At 38.7% G+C, this 23,912-nt stretch overlaps 2 protein-coding genes across 10 annotated transcripts in view; one reads left to right on the top strand and one right to left on the bottom strand.

Moving 5' to 3' along the window:
* Nucleotides 1-22,007, bottom strand: part of INVS (inversin) — a 95,104-nt gene extending 73,097 nt beyond the window's left edge. For 5 of the 8 annotated variants that reach the window (XM_032693080.1, XM_032693034.1, XM_032693053.1 and 2 more), the window contains exons 1-3: nucleotides 21,612-22,007; nucleotides 17,189-17,358; nucleotides 10,826-10,992 (exon numbers count right to left, since the gene is read on the bottom strand). In XM_032693080.1, coding sequence (XP_032548971.1) covers nucleotides 10,826-10,992; nucleotides 17,189-17,294 — 273 coding nt within the window. In that variant the 5' untranslated portion in view covers nucleotides 17,295-17,358; nucleotides 21,612-22,007. Of the gene's footprint in view, nucleotides 1-10,825; nucleotides 10,993-12,395; nucleotides 12,580-14,055; nucleotides 14,208-14,890; nucleotides 15,167-17,188; nucleotides 17,359-20,968; nucleotides 21,513-21,611 lie in introns of those variants that run through there. The other 3 variants (XM_032693045.1, XM_032693083.1, XM_032693090.1) reach the window with 3 other exon arrangements.
* The window catches only part of ERP44 (endoplasmic reticulum protein 44), a 53,090-nt gene continuing 50,898 nt past the window's right edge, over nucleotides 21,721-23,912 (top strand). The window contains exon 1 of one of the 2 annotated variants that reach the window (XM_032693124.1): nucleotides 21,721-21,995. In XM_032693124.1, the coding sequence (XP_032549015.1) occupies nucleotides 21,939-21,995 (57 nt within the window). In that variant the 5' untranslated portion in view covers nucleotides 21,721-21,938. The remainder of the gene's footprint in view (nucleotides 21,996-23,912) is intronic. The other variant, XM_032693134.1, reaches the window with a different exon arrangement.

Below are 23,912 nucleotides of genomic sequence, written 5' to 3'. Positions count from 1 at the left end.
AGATTGATATAAACCAGGACCATGTAATTTGAATTTATCACTATAAATTTGCTGCAGTTGTTTCTCAAGGAAAAAAAATCCTCTTCCTAGGATAATATGCAGTATCTAGTGACATAGGAGCTCACAAGTCACATCACCCTGAGGCAAACTGAAAAGCAGCAATAACATTTATTATTCTTAGAGCGGTACAATCCAAAACCAGAAAAAAGAAGATCAGAGGCACAGTCCCTAAACTGAGGCTGTTTATTACAGCAAATGACAGAAGAGGACATTAAAAAACCCACCAAAATAAAACACCACAACCATAGGAACATTGTTAAGATCAGGCAATCAAAAGAATAATGTGAGTAAGAATACACAAGTTATTTAAACAGTTATAAAGCAATTAACACTGCCTACCATAATTAATTAGCTGATTTCTAATCTATGCCAAGAGAAACATATTTTCCAGCAAGGAGTTCCTATGCTTCTGAAAATTACTTATTAACAAAAAAATAATACCAAATCAAATTACATGAAAACTTAAACTTAATTTAAGCTGCTTTAGTTAAAGACATAAAACATGAATATGCCCATGCTGGTGACTTCTGATGGTGAGTCCAGTGTTCTTGAGAGCTGTTTAGGTTTTCCAGGATTAAAAACTCTCTTCCCGTTTATATTACAAACTTCCTACTTCTCCTAGGTTATACTCACTACTATGGTCTGTACTTATTTAGCAGATTCTCATTCTTTTTAATACATACCTTGATTAAAGAGAAATGGAATACATACGACCCTGAGATGAGCTCAGCTGGTCAGAGTACGGTGCTAATAACACCAAGGTTGTGGGTTTGATCCCTGTATGGGCCACACAGGGCCCATAAGAGTTGGGCCTTAAGAGTTGGCAGCCTTGGTGATCCTTGTGGGTCCCTTCCAACTCAGAATATTCTGTGATACGTAATTCTGTGATATAATCATTCTCCCAATTTGGTTTTATTTTACCTAGTTCATTATTCCCATTTGGGCTTTTTTTCTCCTTTTTTTTGTTTGAAGAGCTTTTGTTAAAAAAAAATACCAAAACCAACCAACAGTGTTATGCTAGAGCTCTAGCTGGTGCCAAAGAGTGAAGAAAAATTACTGTTCTTAACGTCTAATCACACCAGCAAAATCTGTAAATGTCTTTAAGATTCAGACTTACCAACCAACCCAATGAGTTGTCTACCCTGTTATTATTCTTGAGTTTTCTGCTTCAAGACTTATTTATAATATTTGGTTTATGATCACTATTCTTGATAAGTGAGAATCTTTTCCACTATTACAGGTCAGAATCAGAAATTATATACCACTATATTTTTCAAGTTGTGTTCCAGATGTGTCTCCCTAAGAATCATATCTGAACATCCCTTATACAGAGCAAGAACTAATCCATTCATCTTCACAAAAACCTTAAATCTATTTATTCTTTGTTCTACTTTTAAATTAGGTTTGCAAACCTCACAATTAAAATAAAATCCTGCAAAATATGGATGCTACAATGACGGCTGCCAGTCATCAACTGCCCCAGACAACTCGAGATCAACACTTATCATGTCCAAGAGCAGGCATTACACTTAGTCCACTCCTTTCCATGCAAATATACTCTACTGTGTAGTATCTAAGTAGTCCACAAACACTTCTGCTGCAAACCCTCTCTTTAAACAACCCCATCCACCTTCAGCTTTTGTTTCTACTATTCTAAAGGGGGAAAAATACTATTTTGCTATTACGAATGGAAGTAGGTGAAAGCATTCTGTCTATAGCAGGCTATACAGCAAACCTGACAGATATTCACAGAATAATGCATTTTAGTGCCTCAGTGAGCTTTATTTGCTTTCTTTCCCAATCCAATCCTACTCAAAGACAATAACAGACATTATATTTTTTGGTTAGCCATGCTTTAAATCCTTCAATGCGTAAAATGTCGGCTGGAAAGTAGCTACAGTTAGTGAGGCAGCCACAAATTGCAAGCAATATTTTCAAACATGTTTTATTAGAGTAAGTTAGTTTAGTAACCAACAGTTACTAAAATAATTAAAAGTCCATTCTACAAGTGCTATAGGCTATATACATTCATACCACCTTTATCAGTGAACTCTGTATAGAGACAGAGTTTGATCTTTAGCTACTCTGAAATTCTGATCTTGAAGTCAAAAGAACTGTTTTGGCATGTAAATTTTTGCATAACCTTGTCTTAAAATGTGATTTCATGCTAACATAAAACCAGTTAGAAATCAGATTCAGATGCCTTAGTATCTGCTGTGCAACTGAAACCTGACACACGTAGAACCATATTTCCACAATTTTATCTTCTGCAGAATTTTAACCCACAGTTTGACAGTAGACAGACGATTGCTGAATACCTTACGATTACAGGGACTTAACACAATATGCATGTTCTTGCCTTGTTACAAGGCATGACAAGGTGTGCAAGATGAAAACATATTGCCTGAATACATGAGAATCACATATTGGTCTTGCAAAGTAGTACCCAAATTAAGCTCTCTGTACCAACAAAACTGTTGTCAAGCTTTCTGTTTCAATGATGTTGCTCCATACTGTAACTGACTTGGAAAGCCTTCCCTCTCCTTCACATCTGTGATGCCCTAATGAATCAAGATGCAGAATTTCTGCAGTTGAAGAATATACAAGACAGTGTTCTGACCATTCTCATAATATCTAGTGTTGCTTGATTTCCCAGAACCTTTTCAGACCAATAATTTCTCTCTTTAGCCACATGCAAGAGAGCTTTTCTAACACTGATCTCCACAAGATGCTTCTATTATGTAGTTTTTCTTGTGTACAATCATGTTCCAAGCCACCCTGAACATTTCAGTGTGGAAATGGTGAAATTTAAGATGCTTTGGAGCTACATTGCAGTGCTGAGTTTTGTAAGAGGACACTAATACTTTGATTTCAAGATCACATTTTCATACTTTACTATTTTGTTCTGAATCGAGACAGGTCAATGCAGAGGCAAATGGAAGTATTAATGAAATCTAAAGAACAGTCAAAAGCAGAATTAGGAGAGACATATGGGATTCTGAAAGAGAGTCATAGCTGCTACTTATCACATAGAAAAAACCAGCTTCCAAAGGGTTCTCCTCCTTCCTGAACTCAAATAGGACTCTGCTACATTCTTACCTAAGGTTTTGAGAATACTTTTCATTTTGTCAACGGTCATCTAGGAAATTCCAGCCTTACAAATCCTCTGTTTTATTATTGTTTCTCAGCAGCAATAGCACAACTTTCTCAGGGACTATACTGTGATTCAGATCTCTGTAGCAATGTGAGTTCTTAAACTTTTCCTGTAGCTATTTTTCAACCATTTCAATAGGACTTACAGCACAGACCAATGGTAGTATCAAGACAAGCAACAGCAAAAAGCATTTGGGAGCACGAGGACTTGCGCTAAACAGTCAGAAAATTAATTGTTATTTCGTAGAGCTCATTCTCTGTCAACTCACTGACCAGTGAGCAGTTCCACAGCTCTGAAAAGGGGTCAGCGGAAGGCCATGAATGGGACTAACACTTTGGTAGCTAGATCAGGTTATCTGTAATGTAACATACAAATCACATGCAAGGAGCTGTGCCTTCTGCCCTTGAGCATCCTCAGGCTGTATTCACTAGAGAAAACACTTTGTCCAGGAAAGTTAAGAAAACATTTGTATCACAGCTACTGTCAGTAGCAAAATTAAACACAGAGGAAACTATAGTCCCACATGTAAAAAAAAAATCACCTCTTCTGGCTAGTCGGCAAACATTCCTGTTTTACACCTTGGCTTGTTCTGATTTTTCATATTTAATCAAATTGTATGTTCACATGAAAGTCACAGAACAAATGTAAAGCTCATTCACGTTTCATGAAACCACATGCATAGAATTAATATTGATCATTATGAGCTCTCACTTAAGAGAGAATGTCACAAAAGGTCATTGGCCTGAGGGAAAAAAGAACATGAACTGACCACCATTGTCTCTGAAAGGTACCCTGATTATTTATTTTCATTATATAGATTGGGAAAGAAAGTTAGAAGCACTTGTGCTCTTTTATGTAGATCGAATAAACCTTATGAAATATTTGAGAGACCACAGGTCCGGGAAACACATCTTGAAAAAGGTAGCGAGGGAAAAATGCATAAGCTTGCTCCCTGGCAAGTTAATTCAAAAGGTTTTAATACAAACATCTTTTCCTTGCACAATAAAGGGGAAATAACACTCTGGTTTTGGGGCTCTTGGACTATCCTGATTGTACTCATTAGATACGACTTGGGAATAAACTTTCATAAAATAAATTAACTAAAGACTATTTTCTGTTTCTAATTTTCTACCATGTCTTATGCTTGCCACAGCCTGTCTTTTCTTATTTTCCCCTTTACCTTCATGCTTACTGTTGAATATATAGGAACTACCATTTTTTCTAGTTTAAGAAAAATTGAAGATAATTTAAAATATACTTTCCTACTTTACACAGAATTCCTAACTGCATCTGGATATGTACTGTTATTCATCAACAACGAAGTCAGCAAATAAATAACATAAGCTACACAATATTTAATGCATATAATGTCACATTTTCCCACTGGGGTTGTATTAATCTTCCTGAAGCCAACATTAATATCTTCCTGACAGTTAACCATCCTGATAGATTATTTTAAGAGCATATTATTAGAATCCAACAAAAAACCACAGAATTTTTTCTTCTGTCCTTATTAACACTTCAGGTATTCAGAGAGATTCAGGTAGATTACACCCCAGAGTAAACAAATTGCAAGTGAGCAACCTCTGTGAGAAATTCTGAAAGAAGCAGGCATGCTTTCTTTTCCCCTTAAATTAAACTGGAATTACTTAATGAAAGATAAATGACAAAACATATACAGGTAATTTGGATATGTAGAAACATTTCTGTTCACAAGCATCACATGTGGGTGTTCAAACAAGTTGCAATTTAACACTATAAGCAAATTGCTACCAGAATGCTTACAAGTGGAAATGAACGCCTGTTGTTACACCGTAATCCCAGTACTTATATCTGTCTCCATAGCATGTTTATTTCACAATAATCTAAATTATACCAGTTTAAACAACCTGTACCCATATAGTACTGCAATTCCTCAGTGTGAAATCACTGGTAAATTATGTTAATGATTCTAATTCTGTTGCAATCAGTCACTGTTACAGCTCCCAGTAAATTACATCTGTATTCAGGAAGTAACAACCATCCTCTGAAACTCCCATGGCAATCTTCACAGGGCACTTCTGCAATAATTTGTATAATTTTCTGGTGGGTTTGGATTTTTGGGGTCTTTTTAGTTTGATTGCTTTTTAATTTAAATTTTCTGAAGTTAATTACTTGACCTCTCCTTCTTGTGTTTTTTTTTTTTTTTTTTTAAAGGGTGTGCATCCTTTCAAAATTGCTCGGGAGACCAGTCCACTTGAAAAAGGAGACTAAAACAGTGAAACAGAAGAAAATCTAAAAAGAAAAGCCAAGTAACTTCATTTACATGGCCTTCTGCCTACAAAGACAGAAGCATCTCCATCAAAAGCCTGATGACAGAAAATCATGTCAAGGACAATTGGAAAATGATGAATTGCTAAAAAATGTATGCCTTGGGTGAGGTTAATTTGTTACAATTTAGGCAATGACAATGTGAAAACCTACATCAGTAAGATGCCTAAAAGGAAGAATAAGCAAGTTGGTGTGCCCTAAGGTGCTCATCTCTACTTTAGGGTGAACGGACTGCACCATCAAGTGCATTAATTTTAAGTCATCTACAAGACCAGCTTAGATGCACATGTCTGCAATGTAAATTTTCAGTTACCTGAGCATATTCTCAGCCCATCATCTCATATTGCATTGTGCTATATTTTCAGTATTATCCATCAAGAGAAAGATATATTTGTTACATTTAAGAAAATACTTCAACTTTCTATTTCTGTACTCATGTTTAAAATCTTTTTTACACCAACAGATGTGTAAAGCTTAAAAGCTGTAATACAAAAGATGCTTATTACTAAACAGAAAACTTATCTTTAAGAACATAATTATTAGCATTAAGCAACCACTCAAAGGCTATCATATTAATGCATAACCACAGATTGTTTTTCAAAAATCATTGCTATTTCAAGCCGAAATTTCTATTGACAGACAAAATTTCTGACCACGTTTTATTAATTTCAAAGAAAGGTGTGAGAACACTTAGGCTTACAAAGGTTGAAACGGACCAGTAACTGAGGGAATATCCTAAGCTTTACTTCTTGTAAATAGCCCAGAATGTCACTAAGGAAGTCTGAGACAGAGAGATTATAAGAACTTTTTGTTGAGATCAGAACAGATGAGAACCTGACAACTCTTCAAGTAACTACTGTTTTGTAGACATGCTCCAGTGACAAAAGCCATTTGAGTGAAGCATGGCAAGACAAGGATGACAGAGCAACTTTGTATTTCCTTAAGTTTCCTCATTAACTGGTAAATATGACCTGGTTATTAAAACTGCACTAGAGCAGGGTACTGAAATCAGACTGTCTTCACTTCTTACCTATGTTGAAACCCCTGGAACTGAAAGAACATTAATTGTACAGGTTAGTCTGCCTAGCTGTGCTACGAGAAATATTTTTGGTAGAGAATACAAGAATACTCAGGAGGAGATCAACTACACAAAGTAACAACTTAAGTAACAACAACTTAACAACCTAAAGTAAGAACATAACTACTTAAAAAAGAGCTAGACTTGCTATTAGGAAAAGATGAAGGACTAAGGAACTATGGTGAAACTATTATGTCAGTTAATATTTTGTATGACCATATGGGTCGTGCTAAAATCTTTACCTATAATTTAGGAAGAACCCTGTGTTATCAAAAAATAAGAATTTGCATTTTGAACACTGGATGTAATTGTTCGCATTTTGAAAGGCTGGAAGAAATGGTTTTACAACATAAACTCCTTATGCAAACAGTAATAACAAACATAATGGAAGCAAAAGCTGTCTGCTATTCTGCAGAAAATAGCTAGAAGTATAACACCTGCAGTGAGGTGGAAGCTAAAATATAACGGAGAGCTGGTATGTACATACGTGTTTACACACCCTCACCAAGGTTTGTAACTCATATAGGTGTAGTCAGAAAGTAGTTATGCAAGTGTTAATGGAATGATGTTACAGTTAAGCCCTATCCAACCAGAAACACATCCTAGAGAAGAAAGGCAATTGGAGTTCTAATTCATTTTACTTAATAGTGATGATTTATGACTGAATTTAGGTCAATGTCACATTTCTGAATGTTTGTTCTATTACAGGGATCAAAAAAACCCACAAGCTATTTTACTAGGACTTAAAGACATGAACTGACAGTTCTCTTACAGTGAATTCTCCAGACAGAAAAATGGGAATAGTTTCATCTCATCCTGCAGAGAATGAAACCAATTTTTCTTATGATAACCAGGATTACTAATGGGAGAGACATCATCTTCAATCCGAATACACGAATTAAGACATTCAGCTTCCTTCAGTCCAAGATGGCTAAATCACTGTTTCTGTTTGGCATTAGAACAGCATCTTCTCACAAATTCTTTGTCTCCAAGACAGTTCTGTGGCTCCAAAAGACAGCAGAGACCATTTTTTGTCAAATCAACTGCAAGACTGTTTCAGAAGAACGAGTGCAAAGGGACATGAAAAGGGAGCCTGTAGAATGATGATCTAAAGAGTCTCAAATATTCCGGCATCAAACTCTAGCCCTCAAGATGTGTGTCTGCTGTGGTCTGATGAGTAAGGTGATCCAAAAGCACTCCCAAGAGATAGCAAAAAATGGCGAAAGTAATCGTAGTATCTAGAGAGGAAAGTTCTGACTCAGGAAACCTTACTTCATTTTACCTCCATCTGCTTTATTTAACAACATCTGTGGGGAAAGGAGCATCATCTCTTTCCTGTCCTCTTCGCTGGTTGCATGCAAAGGTCTGTAAATCTTAACTTCTCTCTCCAAAGAAAATGAAAAATAGGATGCAATTTAGGAATCCGGATCTCCAAGAACTGTCATTCTAAACAACTCATGCTTGTGACTACAAATTAATGGACATTTATAAAGTCGTGTGAATCTGTTTTTGATGAAGTGACAGTGACTGACCAACAAGCTTGAACACAACAAAATCTATACAGTGGCCCCGGTAAATAAATAGATTCATGATTAACCAACACTGACAAAGCAACTTGGAAATGGGTGTTCTCGGCATGTTCTTTTTCTATCTGAAAGACAACCTTCAATATTGGTTACTGAGGAATTTTTCTTTTACTTTGAGGGGAAAAAAAAGAATATAAAACAATAGTATCAGTGAGAAATAAGAAGCATACAAAACATTATTTAAACAGCCAAAACTGCATGAAACATAAAGTTGCTTTGAATTTTAACTTTATATATCTTTCAGAATGCATTCATGACAGAAACGTAGATCTTAAAATGTTAATATGGAAAGAATAAAGACAGAATTTTACACACGTGAAATGTTAATTTCATAAGCTGACATCAATAGCAAGTAACTGCTCAGAAGACACAGAACACCATTTTAAAGGACAGCTAAGTGAGGCAAATGAAAAGCAGCCACAAGGGCTGTTTCCTGACCACTTTAAGCCCCCCAGCACTACAATGCTACAAGTGCTTACCTGACTTACAGGGTGAATCACATCTACATAGTACATCACACAAGCAAGTGTGTGGCTACATAAAATCTACTGCTAAAACAGCATGTACCTACTTTTTCATCTGCACTGTCAACTGAAAACACATCTAAGAAGGGTCCAAGTATCCCATGGTACAAAAGGAACCTTCAGGATTGCAGCAAGGCATAAAGGAAATGGAGAGCACATGCATTTAATGGATGCTATGCCGAGGCAAAATATCTCTTGCCTTGAACTGCTGCAATACAAATACCCACAATAGTCAGACGAAGATTTAAAAAAGAATTTATATTGTTTTAACATACTAAAATGTATTTTAAAAACGTGGGGAAAAAAGTAATTTTTAAGATTAAGCTTTTAATATGATTAAAATGTTCATGTGTCTATCACATCATAAAATCAAAAAGCCTGTATGAACACCAGGCAAGTATAGTACACTACAGTAATTTCTTAAGTCTCTGACATTGCCATGTTTATGAAATACCTACCTTTGAAACAACAACATTCACAGTAAGGTGGTTACTTAGAAACATGAAGTCAACCCTAGTACACCGGATAACTGAAACATTTCATCAGGGTGTAGTGGTATGTAACCAAGTAGATGAATTTGCCCATGTCAAGTCAACTACGACCTACTGTAGCTAATAATGATGTCAGCCAAGTAATGCTGTGCATTACTATACACATTTCAAGAATGCATTCACGCTAGTTTTTAATAGTTAATGCTTTTACCTAAGGAATTTGTAAACTTAAAATATTAGATGAACTCTTCATTTCTCAATAACTGATGCAGTAACACAGACCACACAGTCCCTGTGAACTCCCATGCAAGTGTGCCTGGGGAATATTACCTTATTATTATCTTCCCAAGTGGTTCTCTATTTAATTGCTCCTTTATGATTATGAACAGGTGACAAGATACTATAAATCAAAATGGTTTGCTATGAAAATCACGGCAGGCACTTTAACTGGTACCAAACGACGCAGTTTACACAGTCAAAACAACTTTAATTTTTGAGCAGTTACAGTTCTAAACATACTATAAAAAGTAAAATAGTAAATAAAAGCCTGTTCCTTTTATTTTGAGTTTTTAACCTTCTCCGTGTAGTCTTTTTCACAGTTTATGAACTCAAATGTCTTGGTTAGCTAGACAAACTCATCCTCCCTTTTTTTTTTTTATCTTGTCCCATCAGCAGTTTGCTCATTCTCCAATGACTGTGGACACTTCCCCTAGCCCTAAACAAACTCAAAATTTCTTGCAGTTCTGAAGCTATACGTTAAATGACCTTTTATTTTGTTGTTGAATACTTCCTTTAACACTTCTTCAGTAGAACAATATAACTGAACAGTGTTATAGACTGAGATTGTAGAAGGAAAAACAGACAGTAATGTATTTCCTTCCTGGACCTGAAAATAATTTGGTATTCCATATCCCGAGATATGACATATCCATACCCCGAGAATATACAAATTCTCAAACATAACACTAATAATTAACAGTCTTTGGCCTTATATCCACTGAATTAATGGTAAAATACTAAGGACTATCACAGTGTAAAAAATTTAGTCTTTACTTAGAACTGGCTATCCCAAAATAGACAAGGACTATTTTTCCTAGAACGTACAAATTCTTATAACAGCAATGCCTTATACAGTCTCTGCAGACGGCTACAAATACACTGAGTAAACCCACTAAAAAATAACAAATAACTCTCCAGAGATTTACAACACGTGATGAACTGACTGCAAACCCTATTCCCGGTCCCCCTGCACTGCTGGTTGGGGGATGAGGTAGAGAATTCAGGAGTGAAGTTTAGCCCTGGAAGAAGGAAGGAGAGTGGGGAAGATGTTTTTAGGATTTGGGTTTATATCTCACTATGCTACTCTGATTTGATTGGTAAGAAATTAAATTCATTTTTCTCAATTTTGTTTTGCCAATGGCAGTAACTGGTGGGGGATCTCTCCCTACCCTTATCTCAGTCCATGAGTCTTTTATTGCATTTTCTCTCCCTTGTTCAGCTGAGGAGGGGAGTGACAGAGTGGCTTTGCTGGGTACCTGGCGTCCAGTCAGGGTCAACCCACCTCATACCCGTTGTGAAAGCCATAAGTTTATACAACAGCTGAGCACTTGTAAGGAAATTACCTTTTGTGCAGCAAGATGGAGAGCAGTTCTTCGGCTACGATCAGCTCTATTAACATCAGCTCCAGCCTTCAGCAATGCCTCTGCACAGTCCAGCCTGTCAGCCAAGACACAGTACATAAGCGGAGTTCTTCCAAACTGGTCCTCCTTATCTTTCAGCTCAGAGTTTCCTAAAAGACAAAACCAAACCAAAAGCTCACTTCAAACACTTAAGTCTATTAGAATCTAATTAAAAATAGTACTTTTTTATTAAAAAGGTAGCTTATTATAATATGATTAGGAGGTATCTTATTATAATATGAACAGGGTGAACAAAACAATGGAGTATATGACAAACTCGGAGTTACTGACATTTACAGTATTTACAGAAGAAAGTACATTCAGAAAACATTAGTGCCATAAATACACCTACTACCAGTAACATTCTGCAGTGCCATTATTATAAATAATTTTTAAATAATTACACAGATCTTGGCTGCAAAGACTAGTTTAAAAAATATCAACAGCACATAAACCAAACAGTCCTTCTTTTAAACACTGTAACTAAAAGAAGCTTTGAAGTCTACTCACAGCAATGTTTATTTTAAAAGCATGTCAATATTACATCAATACCATTATTTACTTTAGGGTGCCTTACAATATGGAAACTACTAAAATACTTTGCAAGCTTTCTTGAAATGATAAGGTTAGTAGGCAGTAATAAAGCTGAATAAGAAGTCTGACATCCTATTAAAAAAAAAAATCAAAACACTATTCCTATTCACAGACAAAAAAAAAATTCCAAAAGAGTCACTTTCATTATAAAGTTTCATATTTCTATCAAGTTACCACATAAAGACTAGCATCTTTAACTTCATGTGTATCAACTACCCTATGCATCCTGACCTTCCAGATCTGCCATGTAGCACTGTTGTCTACTATTACTCAAGGAACACTGAATTTTACAGTAAGTTAGTTTTGCTTTTTAATTATTCCTTTGTCTGCATGACTGCTGATGCTTCAAAAGCACTCCAGAAAAGGCATGCTTCTTTACAGACACAGTCTTTGCTCTCCCCCAGCGTTTTACACTTATCTGTATATCCAGTAATTGTACTCTTAATTATCATTTCTATTGATTCACCCAGCAGAGGAATCAAGCAGATTAAAAATGAATCAAGGGGACTATCACGAATTAAAATTCATTCCCTACCAATCAAGCCTCTAACAAAAAACACTGTTAAGCAGGATACTGCCAGTTACAATGATCATTTACTTGCTCACTCCATTTCTTAGTTCCTTAAAACTAGAGTGAGTGCCATGTCAATCCCATGATTCATTCTATAACACTTTCTCTTGCCTTGAAATTGTGATTTGCATTGAGAAAATTCCTTTTGCTCTGCAAAAAGCAGTTTAAGAACATTTCTGAACTCCTCTGTGATGTAGATATAGAAAAATCTTTTTTGTTCTTTACCTATTGTGTTGTCTTCTGGGACTGTCACTTCACCTTGACAATCCACTAGTTTCACCAGTTTTATAACTAATTTTCATGCCTCTAGTAAATTACTTTAAAAAAAAACCAAAGACTTTTACTGACCTGAATCTACCTTCCTCAGACATAGGCTGTTTTTTGATCACCTTTTTGCTTTTTAATATCCACCTTCACACTGTTTAGACTGCTTACTTCTCTTTGGCTCCCCTAGACTTTTTCTTTTGCTAAGTGCTTTTGCATTCACTTCACACCACAAGCATGGAGTTTACTCTTCACACTCAGTTTTAGATTCTTCACAGGAAGTGCTTTCATTTTTGTTAATTCCATGCTCATTAGGAAATAATTCAAAATACAACACTGAGTTAAACAGGGGAATCCAAAATTCTTTATTTTCCCTAATTTGTGAAAACATTTGCTAGACTTTCATTTCAGAGTATTAAAATTTCATTGTAAACCAGATGCAGTTTTAAGATAATTCTTTCTTCTACTATTAAAAAAAAGTATTTAAAAAGTTGTATGTACCTTTTATGAAGTTGTCTTACACCTCAGTATTTCAGCTAACAATAAGAGCTTTTTCCATTCAACAGAGCACAGTACAGACACATCAAAACTGGTTATGACCAACCCTGCAGCCCTGTGCACCAACATACAGATACTGAGGTCCAAAGCATAATTTAACATGTCACTGCTCCCAGCCAACAAGCCAGTTTCTCTAGTTAGCTAAATGAAGTCAGGTCCTCTTCCAGTATTAGTTTGATGTGGTAATTTAGACATCACTAAACCACATTTCACTGCTCAGTGTTAACATAACCTCAATAGTGTCTTAAATTTGTTGAACCTGATGGGACTTGTACACTCAAATATATAATTTAAGAGAAATACACTTACATTTATTTCTCCCAATAAGACAAATGCGCCTGGTTTATGCTCAGATAACATTGGTTCTTAAATTCACAATGTGCAAAAACAGTACCTCTCCCTCAAATTCCAGTTCCCTTTCTGTTACATAATGTCAGAGGATATATATAAAAATGTAGAGACTAAAAGAAAGAAATGGATAAGGTCAAGACAAGCAAAATTGGCCTAAAGTTCAACTGCAACCCAACTAAGTAGAGTAACAAACATCTATTTTCATTTACAGCTCCCATAAAGTGATGTAGCTGACGACAAGGAGTTTCCATGACTGTACACAGTCTGAGCGAAAAATGAGCAAGACCTTCAAAACTTGCTGCCATCAATTTGCCTGAAGCTCCTGCATTGGTTTTTAACGTAAAGAAACTATTTTCAGCTAGCAGTAGTTTTTTTCTTGTTTTATTATTCCTTTTGTTTACAATACTCTGTAAGGCCCTTAGAACCATGAAAGTCCTATGGGTATTTCCCTAAAAGGGTGTCTCTGCTCTCAGGCTAAGAGACAAGACAAGGACTAGGAGCCACTGTATAAGGGGGACTAGGTTTATGAAATACACTAACTACAACACCTTTTGGACTTCACAGCTTCAGTAAATTAGTATTTTCTGCAATCAAGAAAGCCCAGGCAGCCTTCAAAAGTTTAGGTACATATTAGTGCACATATAATGTGTTTCAGCAAAAATAAATTCTCTTCACATACCTGACTAAGAAAGGAATTTCGTTTGATCCCTCCCCTTTCAGAATCAATGTCCTCACCCCACCAGAATATGCATTCCATAAGCTTGTTGCCAACTGAGGTCATGAACACCACGGAATCAAGTGTCCCAATTTCAAAATTTAACTCTCATATTCTTACCTCATCACTTTCTCACACTCTATGTGAGCAATCATATCAGAGAGAGGGCAGCAGGACGATATGAATTCTGCCTAATTATTAAAGGATAGACCACCTCTTGTTACTTGCAAGAATCTTGCTTTCTGCAATATCTGATTTGAGTTTTATTCAACCTCCCACATCGCAGAACAGCGAAGAGAGAAGCAGAGGGGAGAATCAAACAATAGTATGCAACTGCATATTTGTAACCCATAATTTAGTTAACATTTACAATGAAACACCACATCAGAGATTTAGAAGCATTTGTGTGCAAGCAATGCATGATAAGGGTTTCAGAATGAGGAGTTGGACTGAACAGACACTTCAGTATAATGACTATTATAAACATAATTGTGTTCTTATAAACAATTAAAACAATTAGAGGCATCTTCCCAAAACTCTACATAAAACTGTCAAATGCAAAATGATCCTCCAAACACAAAATTAACTTTTGCTCTCTTTTTGCCTAGGATTAAAATCACACAGATGGGTTTTAATACTGAAGAACTTTTAATTAAAGACATGTTTGGTGTTGTATAAAACATAGGAAAGAAAATGCTGTGAGCATTCCCCAAAGCCTAAGAACATACAATTCTAAAACAATGTGATACAGTACGAGATAACTTATGCAATGCAAACAATTAGCACACTTTTGTTCGAATATTGGTTATACAATTAACACTTGGCATGTACTGTACTTTACAGCATTTAACCCATAGGCTGTTTAGAAAGTCCTGCAATTTAGCACCAGCAGTAGTTAACATACAGAGATACTTTGTTCCAAAGTCCCCTTTCTCAAACTAAATTTTCTGCTTACCTTTGATTCTGTCTGTGCCTCTTTCTGGCACAGGATGTCAAAAGGAACACAGTATCCGGAACACCCTGTATTTATTTCAAGCACCTGTTCCTTTAATATTCATCCACACTCATAATTATATCCAAATAAAGCATACATGTTTGTATACAGTCACACACGCTCCATCAAGCTACAGATGGGAGAAAATCGTGAAACAGGTTAGAGGGGCTGCTCTAAGAGGTTGCTTAGCCAGCCTCTACACCTCTCCTATGTTAGTAACTGAATAGGGAAAGCAGAAAGAAGAAAGTAATAGTGAATCTAGGGGTTAAAAAATGTTCCGTAAAGAAAAAGAAAGTCAGACTTTATGTTGTTGCATATACCACTAGCTACGTAACCAAGATGCAAAGCTTGGCTCTGTTAGGAAAATGTTGTAAAGGCATCCAGCATATACAGCACACCAAACACTGAAGTACTGTCCTGAATTAGTTGCTGCTGCTAAGTGCAGTCATGAAATTCAGTGAATAGCACCAATTGCTCAATTTGCTTCTGGCATCAAGTTATACTTCCAACAGTGACTGGTAAACAGCTAAAAATATTACTCTGATGCATTCTTCTTCTGCTAGGCAACACTTTTTACTTTTTTTTGGTCCTGTTCTGGCAAAAGTAAGGTCTGTGTCATATCCTGTCAAAACACAGCAAAGCAGAAAAGCCAAATTTTGCTATTTTAGCAAAGGCTGTAAGGATTCTGCAGTTTTCTCTCCCATGTAAAAATTAAACAGAGCATTTTTATTTTGTTGCTCCATGATCATCACTAAAAGAATAGTGATTTCCTTATCTGGTTCTAATGGCTATTTTGTGGTATATTTGACAAAATGTACCAGCAACACAATAAAAGTACTTACTTTTTCCTTTGTGTTTTCAAAAATACATCTTTTGGCAGTGAGAGTAATAAAAACACGCCAAAGTTAGCAAAAACTCTCTGTTGCTTCTGATTGTTAGCCAAAATTTGAAAGTTCAGATTTTTTTCCACCTCCACATGAAGGCAGAAGGTTTTTTTAAAAACCCAGGTATTTAAAGCTACTTCGTAGTTAAATCCCACAGATTTCTAGAAGCATCTCCATATCAATTGCTCATCTGCTGTTTATACAATGTTCTATAAAAGAACAAAGACATAGCATTAAATGCAAACAGTAGATGTTTGAGCCATTATATGACAAAATGAAGTTGAAGGCCCAACTCCACCAGTGGAGCTTCTATACAGTCAGTTCCCTCAAATTTTTCCATGTTTGAGTCAAATCACTTCTAGTTACCTTATGAGAAAATTAGATAGACCTTGTAAAGGAGAACCACTTACTGCTTTCTATACTGGTTAGATGAAGATCCACACAGCTTACTGTCATGTCTTCAACACAAATGAGCAGAAAATACATTGCACTAAACTCTGGTTTAGTGCAATTACCATTAAATCCTTTACACCCATTAAAACTGACAGCAAATTGCACAAACACAGACTAAGTTTCTTATTATTGCACTGTCCTTTGCCCTTACTAAGCTTAAGGAATAGCATTTTCCAAAAAAGGCTGAGCAAATAAGATTTCCACAGTATCAACTGGAAATGCATTTAATCAGAAACTCTGAAAAAATCAAAGTCTTCATCTATCACAAGGCAGCCTTCCAAATATATTCAAGGGTTTTGGAACACCAAATATATACTGCTTTCGAAAATTACTAACCTGAAATGTCATACCATTCCTAGACAGGAAGTGCAAAATGCTGGGCTTTTTAATGGAGAGGAATTTCTTTTTACTTCACATTCAGTAGGACTAGACTCTACCTTTACTTTGACTTGAGAAATACTGTCAGTCTATCAGAATCAAAGTAATGCATACAGCTGGTTCATTTCGTTCAGAAATACTATGCACTGACAAGACTTCATTAACTATAATAAATTATCTATAAACACAAATTAATCTAATTTTCCACAAAAGCAATTCCAAAAATAAAGATTTGCAGCCAAAATATTTTGGCACAAAGCACTTCTCCAGAATTTCAAATTCCCTGAAAGAGGAGTCCTGAATAACTCTTCTGGTTGTATCACTTACCTACTTTCTATTTTACTTCACACAGAAGTACCAGTCAAAGGCAGGAGGTAATAAAAAGTAAGAAAAATGAGTCATATTTTCAGGACTACATTTATTCTAGAAACACATATAATCAAGAAATTAAAACGTATCTATCTTAATGATCAGAGCCGCAAGTCAAACCCAAAAAGCTTCAGTTTTAAAGTAATCCAAATGCATCTACAATGAAAACATTTACCTGCTATTAGCTTTTGGAGGGTACTCTTATCTCCATTAACAGCAGCAGCATGCACTTCAGATGCTAAGGAGGAACCACTGAAGAGGCAGTTTGCTGAAATATTCATACTCTTTCAAGGTATTACCATAGGTCAGATCTGCTCCACCAACATTTTTTGTAGGAATTCAGCTCTAGAAAAAAAACAAAACCGCAAAAATAAAACAGAATGAATTTCACAAGGAGTCATTAAAATAACTGTGGATTAAATCTACCTCCAGCCAAAATTCACCAGAAAAAAAAAAGCCTACGTTAAGAAGATACATATACTGTAGTTTCCTTGTCTTACACATAAATGTCAGTCAATAAGTTTTGCAAAAGTCTGCAAATAGGGTAGTGTTTATCTACAAACCCAACATACTATTCTTCAGAGTGTTGGCATGCACGCTTCAATTCAATACCCATTGAAGTCTGCTATCAAGTATCAACTTGTTATACTCCTCCAGTATAGAATCACAGAATATCCTGACTTGGAAGTTGGGATGATCAAAGTCCAGCTCCTGGCCCTGCACAGGGATAGCCCCAAGAATCACACCATGTGCCAGAGAGTATTGTCCAAATGCTTCTTAAACTCTGTCAACTTTGGTGTTGTGACCACTTCCCTGGGAAGCCTGTTCCGGTGCCCAACCACACTTTGGGTGAAAAACCTCTTTCTAATATCCAACCTAAACCTCCCCTAATACAACTTCAGGCCATTCCCTTGGGTCTTGTCACTGGTCACCAGAGAGATCAGTGTCTGCCCTCCCTCTTCCCCTCACGAGGAAGTTGTAGACTGCAGTGAGGTCTCCCCTCAGTCTTCTCTTCTCTTCTCCAGGCTGAACAGACCAAGTGACCTCAACCACTCCTCATACGGCTTCCCTTCAAGGCCTTTCACCATCTTTGTTGCCCTCCTCTGGACGCTAACAGTTTCATGTCTTTCTTATATTGCAGTGCCCAAAACCGCACACAACAATCAAGGTGAGGCCACACCAGTGCAGAGCAGAGCGGGACAATCAGCTCCCTCAACTGACTGGCGATGCTTTGCCTGATGCCCCCCAGGACACGGTTGGCCCTGCTGGCTGCCAGGGCACTGCTGACTCATACTCAACCTGGTATCGACCAGGACACCACGGGTCCCTTTCCATGACACTGCTTTCCAGCATCTCATTCCCCAATCTGTACATACATCCAGGGTTGCCTTGCCCCAAGTGCAGTCTTGCATTTGCCATTGTTGAACTTTATATGGTTTGTGACTGCCTAGTCCTCTAATTTGTTGAGGTCTCTCTGCAGGACCTCCCTGCCTTCGAGAGAGTCAACAGCTCCTCCCAGTTTAGTATTGTCAGCAAACCTTGTTTAGTATTTCTTTGAGTCTTGTGTCCAAGTCGTTAATGAAGATGTTGAAGAGCACTGGGGTGAGGATGGAGCCCTGTGGAGCCCCACTAGTGACAGGTCACCAGCCTGATATTACCCCACTAATTATAACCCTTTACGCTGCCCCATGAACCAAGTGCTCACCCACCTCATGATGTGTTTATCCAGCTGTGTACTGGACATTTTGTCCTGAAGGATCCTGTCAGAGACAGTACTGAAAGCTTTACTGAAATCCAAATTAAGATTACATGAGCTGGCTTCCCTTGGTCAACCAGGTAGGTTACCTTGTCATAAAAGGAAATTAAGTTTGACAAGCAGGATTTTCCTCTTGCAGATCTGTGCTGGCTGTGATTGACAACTGCATTGTCCTTCAGGTGTTTTTCAATAACTGCCAGAATAATTTCTTTATAATTTTACTGATGTCAGTCTCACCGATGTGAGACTGACAGGCCTGTAGTTTCCAGGATCATCCCTCTTGCACTTCTTGGAAGTGGGACAATGTTAGTCAGCACACAGTCAACTGGGACCTCTCCAGATTCCCAAGATGGTCCAAAAATCACTGAGAGAGGCCTGATGGTGATATCAGCCAGCTCTTTGAGGATTCTCAAATGAATCCCATCAGACGCCATAAACTTAGAGGGATCCACTCGGAGGAGCAGATCCCACACAAGTTCAGGGTCAACTGGGAGCGCATAATTCTCATCATCATGGTCCTCCAGCTCAGGGCACTGGGATCCCTTTAGCCTGTCATCAGTGGTGAACACCAAAGTAAAGTAAGCATTAAACATCTTCATCTTGTGTATGTCCCTGTTTGTAAGGTGACCATCCTCATCTTGTAACTGGCTGATCTTATTTCTGTGCTTCCTCTTGCTAACCATGTATTTAAAAAACCCTCTTTTTATTGTCCCCCACATCTCTGGCCAGCTTCAACTCCAGTTGAGCTTTGGGCACACAAATTTTCTCCCTACAGCAGCAAGGGGCATCTCTGAATTTCTCCCATGTCACCTGACCTTGCTTCCACTGGGCATATACCTTCTTTTTTTTGCCTTAGCTCCAAAAGAAGATCCCTGCTCAGCTAAGCCAGCCTGACAGCCTGCTTGACTTACAACATTCTGGAATTGCCTGCTCCTGTGCCCTTAGGAGGTGGTGTTTAAAAAGTGAGCAGAACTGATGGACTCCAGTACCTTCAAAACCATTTTTCCAGGGGACCTTACTAACTAGTTCCTCCATTTTCTTTACATTTTACCTTTCCACAAACAAATAAACTAAAATATGAAACATCCAGAGGCAGCAGTGTAAAATTCAGCAAATACTGAAGAACTCAATAAAGCATCAGAAGCATCCTAATTATATCAACAGTAATTTTTACATAAAACTGACTGCATACAGAAGAGAATTGATAATGAAAGATGATCATGATTTCCAGATGAAAGTAGCAGCTGCATCTGCCTAAAGGATCAGTAATCATACAGGTGAGAGAAGCAACCCATTATCTCTACAGCAATTCCCAGTACAGTATCATAACTCCATTGAAAGAGCTAATTCTGCACCAGAGAAGTTTTAAAATATTAAGAGGAACTATAAAAGGAAAATATGTAACGTTCCTCAGATACTTCTCTCATGTATATGACAGATGAATTGCTGTGTTGAAGAGTTGTTTGATAAAGACCCTCTTTAACAAAAAATGAGGCATTTATTCAATAAAAATAAAGAAATAAGTACAAGATCTGCTTATAAGAAGTTACATAATTTACAATATCTGAAATATACATCATATCACCAGAATGAGGTAAATAATTCACTTTTCTTCTTTAAGTTAACATGTAGAAAAATATTAGCCTTGTCAAATCACCTGACATGAAAGGATATTCATAAGGACAGCAAGACTTCTTCAGGTATGGGAAATTTTGTATCAAACTATAGGAAGTCTACTTTGGATTACACAGATAACCAGAATTACATCATTTTTCTATTCAGCAAAAGACGAGGTTGTTAAAATTTAAACATGATCACTCTATCAAATTTTACTGATACAGTTTCAAAGTGAAGACGGAGCTGTGAAAAAATATCAAAGATCTTTCAAATGTGAGTTAATTCAGAAGATAAAACATGCATTCTGCAGATGGAAGAGCACAAGTTCTTAAGGTAGTCATAGCAGAACTGATAAAAGCCAAGTTTCAATTTCAGACTATAAAAAACCTACATGATTTGTGTGTGTGTGTGTTTTCAGCTTATGAAACCGACAGGCCACAAGACTTTTGCAGGGTGACGCATAAAGTCAGAGCCTGTCAGGCTCTGAAACAGAGCCAGGCTTGACTTGGAAAAAGCTGATGTACAGGACTTTCTTTTAAATGGCGTTACGCCCTGTTTCCCTCCTTACACTCGTGTACATACTGGAAATGCGACAAATGCAAAGCGCAGCTTTCCATGATCTTTTCGAGACAGTTCTGCGAGGTCTCAAAGCACGTATGTATTCTGTAAGGTTCGAAGTTTTACTGGAAGAGGGTAAAGCCCCGAATTTCGGGCGTTCTTCACTTTCAGAATTTACAACTGAAGAAGTGCCAGAATAAATCTGTTGAAGCGTCTGAGGATAAACATCAACAATGACGCTCCACTTTAGCTGAAGTTTCCCAACCCTCCCACCAGCCGCTCTGTCCCCTCACACACAGACTTCCAAACGGAAGAAAGTTGCTTCCCAAACTCCGAGAGCGCGAGGATCACAAAGCGCACAGCGCCCAAATACCCCTCCTCGTATTCCCTACAGCTAAACCCGTGTCCCCAGTCCCGGCGGCTGATGGAACAAGGCGGGGTCCCGAAGAAAGGCTGGGGGTTCTCAGGAACGGGGCAGCGGGGACCCATAAGGAGCCCCAGCGCCCGATCCAGAGCAGAAAAGGATGCGGTGCCAGGGGACGCCCCCCTTTCCCCCACACACACCCCAAGGCGGGAAGGGTTAACCCTGCCTGCCTTACTTGCCTGCCTTACTTCCCTCCCTCCTTCCCTGCCCCGTCCCGCGCTGCAGCTGCGCCCCGTAACTCACCTCCACCCCGCCCGCCTCCTCATCGCGCCGCCACCGCCCCCAGGCACCGCCCCTCGGGCAGCCCCGGTGCGTTCTGGGACCTGCGCCTCCTTCCGCTCTCCCTTCCCACTCCTCCTTCCCTTCTTTCCCTCTCCTCCTCCTTGCCCTCCCCTTCCCGGAACTACGGATCCCGGCGTGCCCCGGGAGCGCGCGGCGGAGCGCGGGGCCCCGCGGTGGAACTTGCCCGGGTGTTTCCTGGCGACGGGGGGAAGTGGAGGAGCCGCCGCCGCCGCCGCGGAGAGTGGCAGCCGCGCTTCTCCCCGCTCCCTGCCGGGCGCCTGATCTACCATGAGACCCGCCATCTTCCCGCTCCTGCCTGACCCTGGCTGCCTCCTGCTCCTCCTGGTAAAAGCCGCCCGGCTCCCCGCTGCCCTTCCCTTCCCCGCGCCGGCTGGGGTGGCCGGCGGGCCCCGCTCGGGGCTCTCCCGTCCCTCGCTCGCTCCTTCCCGGCCGGCGGCACCTGCTGGGCGGGGGAGGGGAGGGAGGAGCGGCGCCGCGGCGGCCCCAGCGGTGTGGCCGAGGCCGATAGGCTGCGCGCCCGGGGTGGGGCCGGGCCCGGGGCAGGGGCAGGGGCCGGGCGGGCGGTGCGGCCTCGCCCCGGCCCCTCGGGTGCGGGACCCCGCGGGGAATGGCCGTAGCGGGGCCGCTTTGCAGCCACCTGGAAGGAGGTTGTGGCCAGGTGGGGGTCGGTCTCTCCCCCCAGGCAACTGGCGACAGGACGAGAGGACGTGGTCTTAAGCTGCGCCAGGGGAGGACATTAGGAGGAATTTCTTCACAGAAGGGGTGATTAGACTATTAGAATGGTCTGCCTAGGGAGGTGGTGGAGTCACTGTCCCTGGAGGTGTTCGGGGAAGCACTGGATGTGGCACTCAGTGCCGTAGTCTAGTTCACATGGTGGTGTTTGGTCATAGGTTGGACTCGATGATCTCAGAAGTCCTTTCCGACCTGATTGACCCTGTGATCTTAGTTCTTAGACTACAGCATTTTTTGATTTATTTATTTTTTTTTTTAGGCTGGCATTACACGCATGACCTAAGCCACCTTCTGGCTTTGCATATACACAAACGCAATCACTGATGTCTGTGTGCTGTGGAGATAAGTTGGCTGTGTTATACTCGGTCTTTTTTTTTTTTTTTTCTAGCACGTATATGTAGTGATTCTTGCTTTTCCAAACTTGTATTGGGCCAGATTCTGGACCTTTCATAGCATAAGTGACTTGTAGAACTAGAGGTGACTTGTGTGAATAAATTTGAATAGGATTTTTCTCTTAATATACTAATTTGTTTAATCGATCTATTTTATGCATTTGGGTGAAGAAAACTGGCCAGAAAAGTAAGGAATAAATGCAGGTAAAGGTAGATAGAGCTTTGAGGGTCCAAAGAGGAGCACACAGTAATATAGCTGCTAATGAATGAATTACTTAGGAATGTGAGGACAGATACTTAATGAACAGTACAAGTACTCATTATGTGCATTTCTACCGGGATAAGATCTGGTTAGGTTATTACAAATTTGCTGTCATTTCAGGCTTGGTAAATATACATGATTGGTAGAGTTTGAAAAAAGCACATTTGAAATGTTTATATATAGATGCCTATTTATAATGTGTAAGCTCACTGTATGACTATATGAGAGACTAAAGAAAGAACCTAATACTTTTCAGTGACATCTGTGTGTTAAAATATTGTTGCTTGGGTGCTAGATTGATTTTCAACGTTATTTTAAATACAGAGACTAATGAGCAAAATCAAAGAGTGTGTACTGTTTAAAAGTGCCATTTAAATGAGCAAGTACAAGTTTGAAAAAGCATACATGAGTTAACGAAAGCATTTTTCTTTCTTAGCGGCACAGTTAGTCAATGCTAATTTAATATGCATCATTTAGAGTTTACGTTTGCCAACAGAAAAAATAGGAAATGGCTGTGATCTGAAACTTGTCTGTATTTTATTTGCTGTTTCTTTGAGTATGGGTCATTTAAACTCATTTCTAATGTGATTTAAAAGAACTGTATGCATAAAACCCTAAGAATGCACGTCAGCGTTGTTTTTAAAAAAATACAATTTGGTATAATGTTATCTGTGTCCCTATTCAGCATCATGTCAGCCATGGCCCTGTGTTGTAAGATGCCTAGTTACATGAGTCAAGCCAATGAATCATTCCTTTTAGTAGATTTGTTAAGAGTTTTGTGAAAGTTGTCCTGAGCAGACTGGGAGTGGGAGGGGGCCCATTTTCTTTAAGATGGCTGAAAAACTTTGTAGAAGT

The sequence above is a fragment of the Chiroxiphia lanceolata genome, chromosome 1 (assembly GCF_009829145.1).
Source record: "Chiroxiphia lanceolata isolate bChiLan1 chromosome 1, bChiLan1.pri, whole genome shotgun sequence".
In the NCBI taxonomy this organism is placed as follows: Eukaryota; Metazoa; Chordata; class Aves; order Passeriformes; family Pipridae; genus Chiroxiphia; species Chiroxiphia lanceolata.
This window is presented reverse-complemented; position numbering and strand designations above follow the sequence as displayed.